The 12,500-nt window shown below is 45.4% G+C and overlaps 1 protein-coding gene across 1 annotated transcript in view; it reads right to left on the minus strand.

Moving 5' to 3' along the window:
* Positions 1-12,500, minus strand: part of LOC128622956 (thyrotropin-releasing hormone-degrading ectoenzyme-like) — a 63,872-nt gene that overhangs the window by 49,357 nt on the left and 2,015 nt on the right. Inside the window, 4 exon segments of the mRNA XM_053649729.1 lie at positions 5,484-5,610; positions 9,063-9,336; positions 11,709-11,845; positions 11,847-12,398. Of these exon segments, the coding sequence (XP_053505704.1) occupies positions 5,484-5,610; positions 9,063-9,336; positions 11,709-11,845; positions 11,847-12,383 (1,075 nt within the window). The 5' untranslated portion in view covers positions 12,384-12,398.

Below are 12,500 nucleotides of genomic sequence, written 5' to 3' on the forward strand. Positions count from 1 at the left end.
AACGTTCCCCATCACACACCGACATTCACCATCAAACGCTAACATTCACCTTCAAACACCGACATTCACCATCAAACACGAATACTTACCATCAAACACCCAACATTCACCATCAAACACCAACATTCACCATCAAACGCAGACATTCACAATCACACACCAGCATTCACCATCAAACACCGACATTCACCATCAAACGCTAACATTCACCTTCAAACACCAACATTCACCATCAAACACCGACATTCACCATCAAACACCGACATTCACCATCAAACACCCAACATTCACCATCAAACACCAACATTCACCATCAAACACCAACGTTCCCCATCAAACACCAACATTCACCATCAAACACTGACATTCACCACCAAACACCAGCATTTTCTATTAAACACCATCATTCACCATCACACACCGACATTCACCATCAAACACCAACAATTTCTATTAAACACCAACGTTCCCCATCAAACACCGACATTCACCATCAAACGCTAACATTCACCTTCAAACACCAGCATTCACCATCAAACACCGACATTCACCATCAAACACCAGCATTCACCATCAAACACTGACATTTTCCATCAAACACCGACATTTTCCATCAAACACCAACATTCACCATCAAACACCGACATTCACCATCAAACACCGACATTCACCATCAAACACGAATATTCATCATCAAACATGAATACTCATCATCAAACACCACCAGTCACCATCAAACACCAACATTCTCTATTAAACATCAACATTCACCATCAAACACCAACATTCTCTATTAAACATCAACATTCACCATCAAACACCAACATTCACCATCAAACACCAACAATCTCTATTAAACACCAACGTTCCCCATCAAACACCGACATTCACCATCAAATGCTAACATTCACCTTCAAACACCAGCATTCACCATCAAACACCGACATTCACCATCAAACACGAATACTCATCATCAAACACCCAACATTCACCATCAAACACCAACATTCACCATCAAACACTGACATTCACCATCACACACCAACATTCACCATCAACCAACATTCACCATCAAACACCAACATTCACCATCAAACACTGACGTTCACCATCACACACCAACATTCACCATCAAACACCAATATTCACCATCAAACACCAACATTTTCTATTAAACACCAGCATTCACCATCAAAAACTGACATTCACCATTACACGCCATCATTCACCATCAAACACCGACATTCACCATCAAACACCGACATTCACCATGGAACACCGACATTCACCATGACACACCGACATTCACCATCAAACACCGACATTCACCATCAAACACCAACATTCACCATCAAACACTGACGTTCACCATCACACACCAACATTCACCATCAACCAACATTCACCATCAAACACCGACATTCACCATGAAACACCGACATTCACCATCACACACCGACATTCACCATCAAACACCGACATTCACCATCAAACACCGACATTCACCACCAAACACCGACATTCTCCATCAAACACCGACATTCACCATCACACACCGACATTCACCATCACACACCGACATTCACCATCAAACACCGACATTCACCACCAAACACCGACATTCACCATCAAACACCAACATTTTCTATTAAACACCAGCATTCACCATCAAAAACTGACATTCACCATTACACGCCATCATTCACCATCAAACACCGACATTCACCATCAAACACCGACATTCTCCATCAAACACCGACATTCACCATCACACACCGACATTCACCATCAAACACCAACATTTTCTATTAAACACCAGCATTCACCATCAAAAACTGACATTCACCATTACACGCCATCATTCACCATCAAACACCGACATTCACCATCACACACCGACATTCACCATCACACACCGACATTCACCATCACACACCGACATTCACCATCAAACACCAACAATTTCTATTAAACACCAATGTTCCCCATCAAACACCGACATTCACCATCAAACGCTAACATTCACCTTCAAACACCAGCATTCACCATCAAACACCGACATTCACCATCAAACACCGACATTCACCATCAAACACCAGCATTCACCATCAAACACCAGCATTCCCTATTAAACACCAACATTCTCCATCTCCATTAATATTGGAATGTTAGTGTTTGATAGTTGTGAGTGTTCATGTTTGATGGTAGTGAATGTTGGTGTTTGATGATGAATGTTACTAATGTTGCTATTGAAGTAATAAATGAGGTGTTTAAAAGGTTAAAGGTGAGGAACACTATTGAAGTGGAGCTCAACTGAGAAAAATGTACAAACGTGGACTGGAAAATGACCCCAGTGACACGATATAATAATGAAGGAATACTGAATTATTCACACACTGCATTCTGATGATTACATTAAGACACGTTTGGAGCGGACACCTGTGAGGCCAGAGAGAATCTCCTTCCACCTCACTGAGAGATTTTCTCTTCGAGGCTGGTGTTTGTTTTTCGGCTCAACAACGTTTTGAAATTCTTTCATTCTCAGTATTGAGGTTTGTCGGAGGTCTATTTCCCATCATCACCTCTCAGAGTAACAATTTCTTCACTGTCATCCCGTTTAGATAATAATTAAAGGCTTAATTAGCTTTTAGACGGATAATTGGTTTGACATTTGCAGACAGACAGTGAGTGAGGTGTCTGCGCTCTCAGAGGACAAGAGCTGAAGTGTTAGAGTCAGACGTGAAGTCAGTGTCAGTATGACAGGAGAGAAGGAGACGAGACTCATGAACATCAGACACAGCTCACACTCTCTACTCGCTCCATCGCTCTGGGGTTTATTAATCCCTGTTTTTACACTTTTATCTTTCTCGTGAACATCAACAACACGACAAAAGAAACAGGACGGAGGATGGTATAAATGAGAGGAAGAGAAGACACTCTGTCTGTCCTTCAGAATGTGATGAAGACACTACGGGATCAAAATCTACAATCAGCCTACAACGTCTACTTCCTGTCACTTACTCATAACTTAGAGACAGATTCTAACTTCACTAGACTAACTACAGGCCTGTCTTACACACAGTGCAGTCACACAAAGGGCTGGTGAATGTCAGTGTGTGATGGTGAATGTCAGTGTGTGATGGTGAATGTCGGTGTGTGATGATGAATGTTAGTGTTTAGTGTTGAATATTGGTGTTTGATGGTGAATGTCAGTGTGTGATGGTGAATGTCGGTGTGTGATGGAGAATGTCAGTGTGTGATGGTGAATGTCGGTGTTTGATGGTGAATGTCGGTGTGTGATTGTGAGTGTCGGTGTGTGATGGTGAATGTCGGTGTGTGATGGTGAATGTCGGTGTTTGATGGTGAATGTCGGTGTGTGATGGTGAATGTCGGTGTGTGATGGTGAATGTCGGTGTGTGATGGTGAATGTCGGTGTGTGATGGTGAATGTCGGTGTTTGATGGTGAATGTCGGTGTGTGATGGTGAATGTCGGTGTTTGATGGTGAATGTCGGTGTTTGATGGTGAATGTCGGTGTGTGATGGTGAATGTTAGTGTTTGGTGTTGAATATTGGTGTGTGATGGTGAATGTCGGTGTGTGATGATGAATGTTAGTGTTTGGTGTTGAATATTGGTGTTTGATGGTGAATGTCGGTGTTTGATGGTGAATGTCGGTGTGTGATGGTGAATGTCGGTGTGTGATGGTGAATGTCGGTGTGTGATGATGAATGTTAGTGTTTGGTGGTGAATGTCGGTGTTTGATGGTGAATGTCGGTGTTTGATGGTGAATGTCGGTGTGTGATGGTGAATGTCGGTGTGTGATGGTGAATGTCGGTGTTTGATGGTGAATGTCGGTGTTTGATGGTGAATGTCGGTGTGCGGTGTGTGATGGAGAATGTCGGTGTGTGATGGTGAATGTCGGTGTTTGATGGTGAATGTCGGTGTGTGATGGTGAATGTCGGTGTTTGATGGTGAATGTCGGTGTTTGATGGTGAATGTCGGTGTGCGGTGTGTGATGGAGAATGTCGGTGTGTGATGGTGAATGTCGGTGTTTGATGGTGAATGTCGGTGTGTGATGGTGAATGTCGGTGTGTGATGGTGAATGTCGGTGTGTGATGGTGAATGTCGGTGTTTGATGCTGAATGTCGGTGTGTGATGATGAATGTTAGTGTTTAGTGGTGAATGTCGGTGTGTGGTGGTGAATGTCGGTGTGTGATGATGAATGTTAGTGTTTGGTGGTGAATGTCGGTGTGTGATGGTGAATGTCGGTGTGTGATGGTGAATGTCGGTGTGTGATGGTGAATGTCGGTGTTTGATGCTGAATGTCGGTGTGTGATGATGAATGTTAGTGTTTAGTGGTGAATGTCGGTGTGTGGTGGTGAATGTCGGTGTGTGATGATGAATGTTAGTGTTTGGTGGTGAATGTTGGTTTATTAAAACGATTTATTTATTTATAATTGTCACCACGATGAGGACGGGTTCCCTTTTGAGTCTGGTTCCTCTCAAGGTTTCTTCCTCATGTCGTCTCAGGGAGTTTTTCCCTTGCCACCATCGCCTCTGGCTGCTCGTTAGGTATAAACTCGTACGTTTAAAATCTATATCCTGAATTTACATATTCCTGTAAAGCTGCTTTGAGACAGTGTCCATTGTTAAAAGCGCTACGCAAATAAAACTGAATTGATTAAAACTTAATCGAACTGAATGTATTTCATGCTGGTTTGTGTCTTCTGGGGATAATATAACAATAAGTTTTACTCAGATTAGATTCGTTACCAAAATCAGTGTGAAATAATTTCTCCTCTCATTACTGAAGAAAATTAAAATACAGAAAATTCCCGCTCTGATTTAAAGAGTTTGCCCTCTAAGTTTTAAGACCACATGTGGAAATTCTTTAGGTCATAAATCAGAATCAGACAACACACACACACACACACACACACACACACATTATTCAATCACAATTTAATTAAATTACATAATGAATCATACTGTAATTAATCACACAAATAATTCAAACTGTTATCAATTAAACTGTATTTACTCACACCAGCTATTCAATCCCACTGTAATTAATCATACTCTCATAATCACACTCTAAATAATCAACCACAATATAATTAATCAATCACTCCGTAATGAATCTCACTGTAATTAATCACACTGATTCATCACACTGTGATGAATCAGTGTGACTGGAATCAATCACGCTGCAATTAATCAATCACACAAGAAGGAACCATCAAAACTAGTTTATTGTAAATGCCTCTCTGAAATGGAATCAACCAAAGTGCGCGCACACACACACACACACACACACACACACAGGACATGATAGGAGAGTGTAGAGCAGAGAGATTGATGATAAATTTAAATGAACACATCAAACTGTCAGAAAACCAATAGGATGAAATGGAGTTAAATAAAGGTCTCCACACACACACACACACACACACACACACACACACACACACACAGTCAGTGTTACCTAGTTTGGGCAGGGGGTATGTGACTCTGAAGTAATCCTGATAGAAGTCGAGGAGGCTCTTGGTGATGTGCAGGGCGTAATCTCCCGATCCGCTCTGAATGGCATCGAGCCGAGCAAACAGTCGTATCTGCTCACACACACACACACACACACACACACACACACAATAAAGTCTCGTTAGTTTATCTGATCTGGAACTGGTGATGAAAGCTTCATTATTTAATGAAACACTGATAGAAATGTGAGGAATTTCCTGCTGATCAATAAAACTGCGGAAGCTCCTGAGGAACATGAAGAGCGAAACTTCTACAAGATCAGACCTCATCAGTCACCTGGACAACCTGCAGCTACTATCGCTATTTCTACAGTGACACGGGTTTAAACTCGAATCACTGAAAAGCCCGATCTGCTCGCTGACTTCAGTGCAGCTTCACTGAGGACCTTCGAGAAGACCTGAATCTGATCTAATCTGATCAGATCTGATCCCGTTTAATCTGCAGGAGAAGTCAGTGAATCCGCCTCTCCACGCCGCCTCACGACTCGATTCATTAGAACAAATCCCACTCGTAACTGAATCACTGAATCAGGAGAAGCGACTCCACTGCTACCAGAGAGACGCGTCCAGGTCATTAACCTGTCACCTGGACATCCAGGAGATCTTTCCCCAAACACCTTCACTCTGATCTCCTGTCTCTAAAGCCCTCTGCTCCTCTCTCACAGCTCCGGTGTGTTTGTTTCGACGCTGTGTGACTCTACAGCTCGCAGCATTTTATCACCGAACAGAGCGAGAAAAGAAGTAAAGAGAGAAGGAGAGTGAAAGAATACGAGGTGTCACACGCTCCCTCTGTAAAAATGATGGTTCTGCTCGATAAGCCGAGGGCTAATGCACGACTGTTTCTGCACCGCCATCAATCCCGCCAGAACGAAAGGCTTCATCTGACGCTCTCTCTCTCTCTCTCTCTCACACACACACACACACACACACACACACACACACACAGCAGGTAAAGAAAAACACATTGTTTCACAGCATCTCCGACGTCACATTTCACTTCTAAATGAATTTCATTCTACAAATATTCCGGATTTAACGGCTGCAGGAGGGGAAGCGATAAAAAAAAATAAAAATAAATCACAGAATGCAAATGAATTCTGAATTATTTCGCCTCGGGGAGAATTAATTAGTCATGATTTTCCACATGCTGGTCATTTTTCTCTTTTTTTCTCTCTTTTTCGTGTCTCGGGACTCTAATGGAGTTAATTGGACTGGAATAGAGCGGCTCTGAGTCTGTTATCGACTGGAGGATAATGACACCAGACGAAGCTCGGAGGATCTGCACGGCTCGTAGCTCACGGACGAGTGGAACAGAATGAAGTGTCTTAGAACTCACCGAGTCCCAAAATCAACCCAAGCACCAATCCATCCTCCCACACACACACACACACACACACACACACACACATGCAGGAAGAGAGAATTCCTCAGGGCTCTGATTCACACAAGCTGCCTTGACACACAGACTGGAAGGAAACAGTGAAAGGCCGTGGCTCTGTAAATATTTCTCCAGTTTCACTAAAAGTGCAAACCAGAGACATGTTTCTATGGCAGCAGCTCGAGTGTGTCCACTTACTGACTCTAAATCCGTACGCCGCATCACACAGCATCAGTTTTTCAGATGATTTACATACTGCACATTTTTTTTTCCAAATCTTTTATCCATGTACCTCAAACCCTTCAGTGTTTCAGTGCTTTTCATCTCTAACTCACACTATTCCTCTTACATTTACTGTTACTGTTAAAGTCACTGATAAATACAGGGGCAATCCAAATGATTCACCCCCCATGCAAATCAGGTTTAGTGTCAGAATGTACAGACTTTCAGCTGTTTGCGATGAACAAATCAAACAAAAGCGATTGAAATAGTTCAACACGACGAATACTTCAAGTGGTTTCCCCAAATTCAACTGAAAATGCAACTTATAATGACTTCTCCAGTCTCAAAATGATTCAACCCCTTCATGGCGAGCGTCTTTAGTACTCAGTAGAGCTCCTTTTACTGTTCTGACCTGCTGCAAACGAGATCTTCTGCAGCGTTCCTGAGGAATCTTCTCCCGTTCCTCATGAGCAATGGCGTCCAGGTCAGTAATATTCTCGGGTTTGCGTGCTGCAACCGCCTTCTTCAAATCCCACCAGAGATCTTCTATGGGGTTCAAGTCAGATGACTGACGACCCTGTAGAATCTTCCAGGACTTCTTCTGCAACCAAGCCTTGGTGGAATTTGAGGTACGCTTGGGATCACTGTCCTGTTGGAAGGTCCAACGATGCCCAAGCTTCAGTTTCCTCACAGACAGCATGATGTTTTCTCCTAGGATTTCCTGATACTTCATTGAATCCATCTCACCTTCCACACGCTGCAGGTTTCCAGTGCCAGAGGACGCACAGCAGCCGCAGAGCATCACCGAGCCTCCACCATGCTCGACTGTGTACAGAGTGTTCTTTCTTCATTCTTCTTCCTCCAGACATTGCTGTTGTGAGGGATTCTATTCAGGGGGGTGAATAATTTTGAGACTGGAGAAATCATTACAAGTAGAATTTTCGGTTGAATTTGGGGAAAACACTTGAAGCATTCGATGTGTCGAACTATTTCAATCGCTTTTGTTGGATTTTCATCGCAGACAGCTGAACGTCTGTAAAGTTTGACAATCAACCTGGTTTGCACTGGGGGTCGAATCCTTTTGAATGCACCTGTCACTGTTAAGATTATTGTTACTATTACGTTTACCTGTTACTCTTACTCGTCCTGTTATTACAGCGTTATTACAGATTACAGTATCCATTACAGATACTGTTACAGTCTTGAACTGATTCTCAGATAACGTAGAACTGCAGCAGTCCAGTTGTGCTTGGTTCCTGCATGAGGAAGTGTTCAGAGGCTTGAAGATGTAAATAAGCTGGATGAAGTGATTAGGAGAGGAGCAGAGAGGAGATAAATTCATCTTTTTACGGTTAAGCTGCTGCCTCCATCACCTCGAATACGCCTCTTTAAGCGCGCTGCCTTTTTCTCCTGACATGGAGATTATAATAGAGGTGTTTTACACTGCTTTAAAGGCACAATATTCTCTCCCACTGTGTGTGTGTGAGTGTGAGCTATGTTGAGGTTGTTAGCACACCCAGAGGAGAGATAATAGCACTCAGCATGTGGTGGAAATGAGGAAGATAAATAATTTCTTTTCCTGATTTTTTTTCAGTATCACACTACAGGAGGAGTGTTTCACATCTGAATCTATCAAGGCAAAGAAACCTGCTGCAGTTCACCTGCTTATTGAAGGAGTGTGAGTGTGTGTGCACGTGTACATTAAATGTGTGCCGTTTCCTTTGGGTTTAGCGTCTACAAGGTTTCGTTTTATTACCGAGTCGTAAAGATAAAACACATGAAAACGTCTCGGTTTAAAGCGTCGGTGAGGAAACGGCGAGCCGGTGGCGTCGTCCCTGCAATAAACGTGTTGGGTTTATAAACGGAGAGGGGAGTAAATCTCCGTGCTGTAGTGTACTTTAACGGAGACGTGTGAAAGACTCACCGTCACTCCGCCGCGTGTCGTCGTCTCCCGGGAGCCGAAGTCACACACGGCCCAGGACACGTAATAAGTGGACATGCGAGGCGTCCTGGAGAACCGATTGGCGAGCCGGCCGTCCTCGTCCAGGCCGGACGACTCGATGGGCATGTTGGAGATGGACTGGTAGGAGGCGTCATGCCTCAGTGTCACGCTGAAGGTGGCTTTGTAGACGGGCTCGTCGAAACACGGGAACGCTTTCCTCGCGTGAGTCGGAGAGAACTGAGTCACGGCCGCGTACCTGCACAGAGAGAGAGGATTAGACGAGAAGACGATGAGAAGACAGAGGAGAAGATAAAAACACTGCATCCGTGTCAAAACATCTGGCGTGGACCATCAGTTAGAAATGAAAAATCTGTTCAACTTTTGTCTCGGCCTCTTAAAACACTGCGACCCTCCTGAATCCAGAGGAAAACGTCCAGATGTTCTGGAATTCTCACATCAATCACGGCAGATTGGGTTTCTCTGAACAAAATGGCCTCCGTGCTCCGCCATAAAGAAAACGTGATCACGCTTTGAAGGATAAGCTGACCGAGCGCTCGTCCGCCACGCTTACAGAGAAACCGTACGCTTAAAACCGATTCGGTCTTGGAGATAAACGTGGTCTCTGGTTAAATCGCGTCTCCTCCATGTTTGGTTTTTCAGTGTATTTACATGTTTTACTCTGACTCCGCCCCCTCGTGCGTGACTCTCACATGACGTCAGTCTGTAGTTACACCTGAGGTGTGAATACTGAGGTGTGTAATTTCAGTACGAAATCCTCGGCTCTAAACACGGGCCCGTGCGGATAAAAAGAATCGAAGCAGACGTCTTCGTTTAACGCTCACTCGTAACTTATTACGCTGGAAATAAAACCAGAGCGCGTGCTCTAAAGCTCAGCGTGGAGAGAATATCACATGGAGCTATAAATACGTTCAGAAGCCTATAGTCGGGCTTATAAATTAAAAGAGTGACATTCTGCATTTAGTTACGCGATATAACCGCGTTTTACATCTTAAACATGTTGACAGAAATCGAAAATACTTCGTTTTCCATCAGCACACGTAAGGAAATGGCTGCTTCCAGGCTCCTGAGCGAGTCTGTGGACCGAGTCCTGCACAGATCCGGGTATGAATTATTACTGATATTATTTTTACCCCGTTACAAACCGCTGCCATATGGAGAACAGGGAGCTGGAAAGAGGAATGTCAGCACACACACACACACACACACACACACACACACACACACACACACACACACACACGCACGCACTGATGGAGTGATGAGCAGGAGGTGGATCTCCACAGAGAGGTGTAGCAGAGCAGCAGCTGCATGCGTGATGGAGAATCCCATTAGTGCTCTGCAAGGTAAACGTGAAGCGCGAGTGTGAGAGGAAGTGAAGGAAATGCGGTGATTACGAGCAGGAGATTCAGCTCCGGGAAGAAGGTCAGTGGGTCTGATCAGCGAAAACAAACAGGTGTGAAAGACCGAGGCTGGAGAACCGCGTGAGATTAAAACGAGCAGTCCGATCTGACTAGTTTCACGTGTCTGATGCACGTCTGAAGGATACGTCGTTTTTACACGTGACTGTTTTCTCGCGCTGACTCTGACTCTTCTCTGTCCCTTCATATATAAACATTTACCCTGCAGTATTTTCACGAGCTCAGGTCAGTACGATATTTGGCTGGATCGGTATCAGGACCGCGCTGCACCGGTTGACGACCCCTGACCTAAACCTTAAGAGCAAAAAGTCTTTAAGATCAAACATGGGGGTGCGCAAACTTTTGACTGGTCCTAAATGTCCAGCTGTACGTGAATAGGAGTTAAGAGTTTATTTCAATCTATACAGATTTTGCTTCTATTGGTGTGTGTGTGTGTGGTGTGTGTGTGTGAGTGTGTGAGTGTGTGTGTGGTGTGTGTTAGTGTGTGTGTTATTGTGTGTTATTGTGTGTGTGTGTGTTATTGTGTGTGTGTGAGTGTGTGTGTGTGTGAGTGTGTGTTATTGTGTGTGTGTGTGTGTGTGTGTGTGCGTGAGTGTGTGTTATTGTGTGTGTGTGTGTGTGTGGGTGTGTGTGAGTGTGTGAGTGTGCGTGAGTGTGTGTTATTGTGTGTGTGTGTGTGAGTGTGTGTTATTGTGTGTGTGTGAGTGTGTGTGTGTGTGTGTGTGTGTGTGAGTGTGCGTGAGTGTGTGTTATTGTGTGTGTGTGTGTGTGTGTGCATGTGTGTGTGTGTGTGAGTGTGTGTTATTGTGTGTGTGTGTGTGTGTGAGTGTGCGTGAGTGTGTGTTATTGTGTGTGTGTGTGTGTGTGTGTGTGTGTGTGTGTGAGTGTGCGTGAGTGTGTGTTATTGTGTGTGTGTGTGTGTGTGTGTGTGAGTGTGTGTGTGTGAGTGTGTGTGTGGTGTGTGTTAGTGTGTGTGTTATTGTGTGTGTGTGTGTGTGTGAGTGTGTGTTATTGTGTGTGTGTGAGTGTGTGTGTGTGTGTGTGTGTGTGTGTGTGTGTGAGTGTGCGTGAGTGTGTGTTATTGTGTGTGTGTGTGTGTGTGTGTGTGTGTGTGTGTGTGCGTGTGTGTGTGTGTGTGAGTGTGTGAGTCGTGAGTGAAGGCTGGAATTAACGCCGCAAGTGGAATGACCTTCTCTCTCCGTGCAGCACGTAGGAGGTCCGGAAGAACCCCAGCAGCTGGTTCTGGATCCGAGCCTGGAAGGTCATGTTGATCTTATACGTTCTGAGCGGCTTCATTTCCCGGTGCAGAGCGACGACGTACACCTGGTTGTGCGGGGTACCGGAAGTGGCGGTGGATCCTCATGGCGCCGGGTCTCTTACCGTCCGAGTACACGGCCACCTTCTCCACGTGCAGGCTGTCGGCGTGCAGCACGATGAACTTGGTGGCGTTCACACACTGGAGCTCGATGCTCACCTCCCCGGAGAAGGTGAAGTTGTGCATGTAGACGGAGAGCCGGAGGTCGTAGTGGCGCGGCCGCAGTGCCGACGGTAAGCGTAAACGCCGCCACGGCTGCACGTCTCCGCCTTTCTGTTCGCCACTTCTGTCTCGCGACCGGTTGGAGCCGGTACCGGGCGGCACCGCGTCCTCGCCGCCGCCGCCGCCGCATTTCTCGAAGCTGAGGGCCAGCGTCACGGCGACGGCCGTCACCACCACGAGCGTGAGGATGGAGACGGCGAAGGCCAGCACGAGCCTCTTGTGCACGGCGACGTGGCGCTCGGGGGTCCGGGGTCGCACCACCACGCTGTCGGCCCACCGGTCCGACACCGCGCGTCCGTTCCTCACGCTCAGATCCTCGATCCCCATCGCCGCTTTAACTCACTGCAAACAAGCAGAGGACAAACGCTGAGCTCCGACGGCGTGAGGATTTACACGTCTTCCAGCTTCAACACATCAAACACCGTCACGGTCAGAACGAGACGC

The sequence above is a fragment of the Ictalurus furcatus genome, chromosome 19 (genome assembly GCF_023375685.1).
Source record: "Ictalurus furcatus strain D&B chromosome 19, Billie_1.0, whole genome shotgun sequence".
In the NCBI taxonomy this organism is placed as follows: Eukaryota; Metazoa; Chordata; class Actinopteri; order Siluriformes; family Ictaluridae; genus Ictalurus; species Ictalurus furcatus.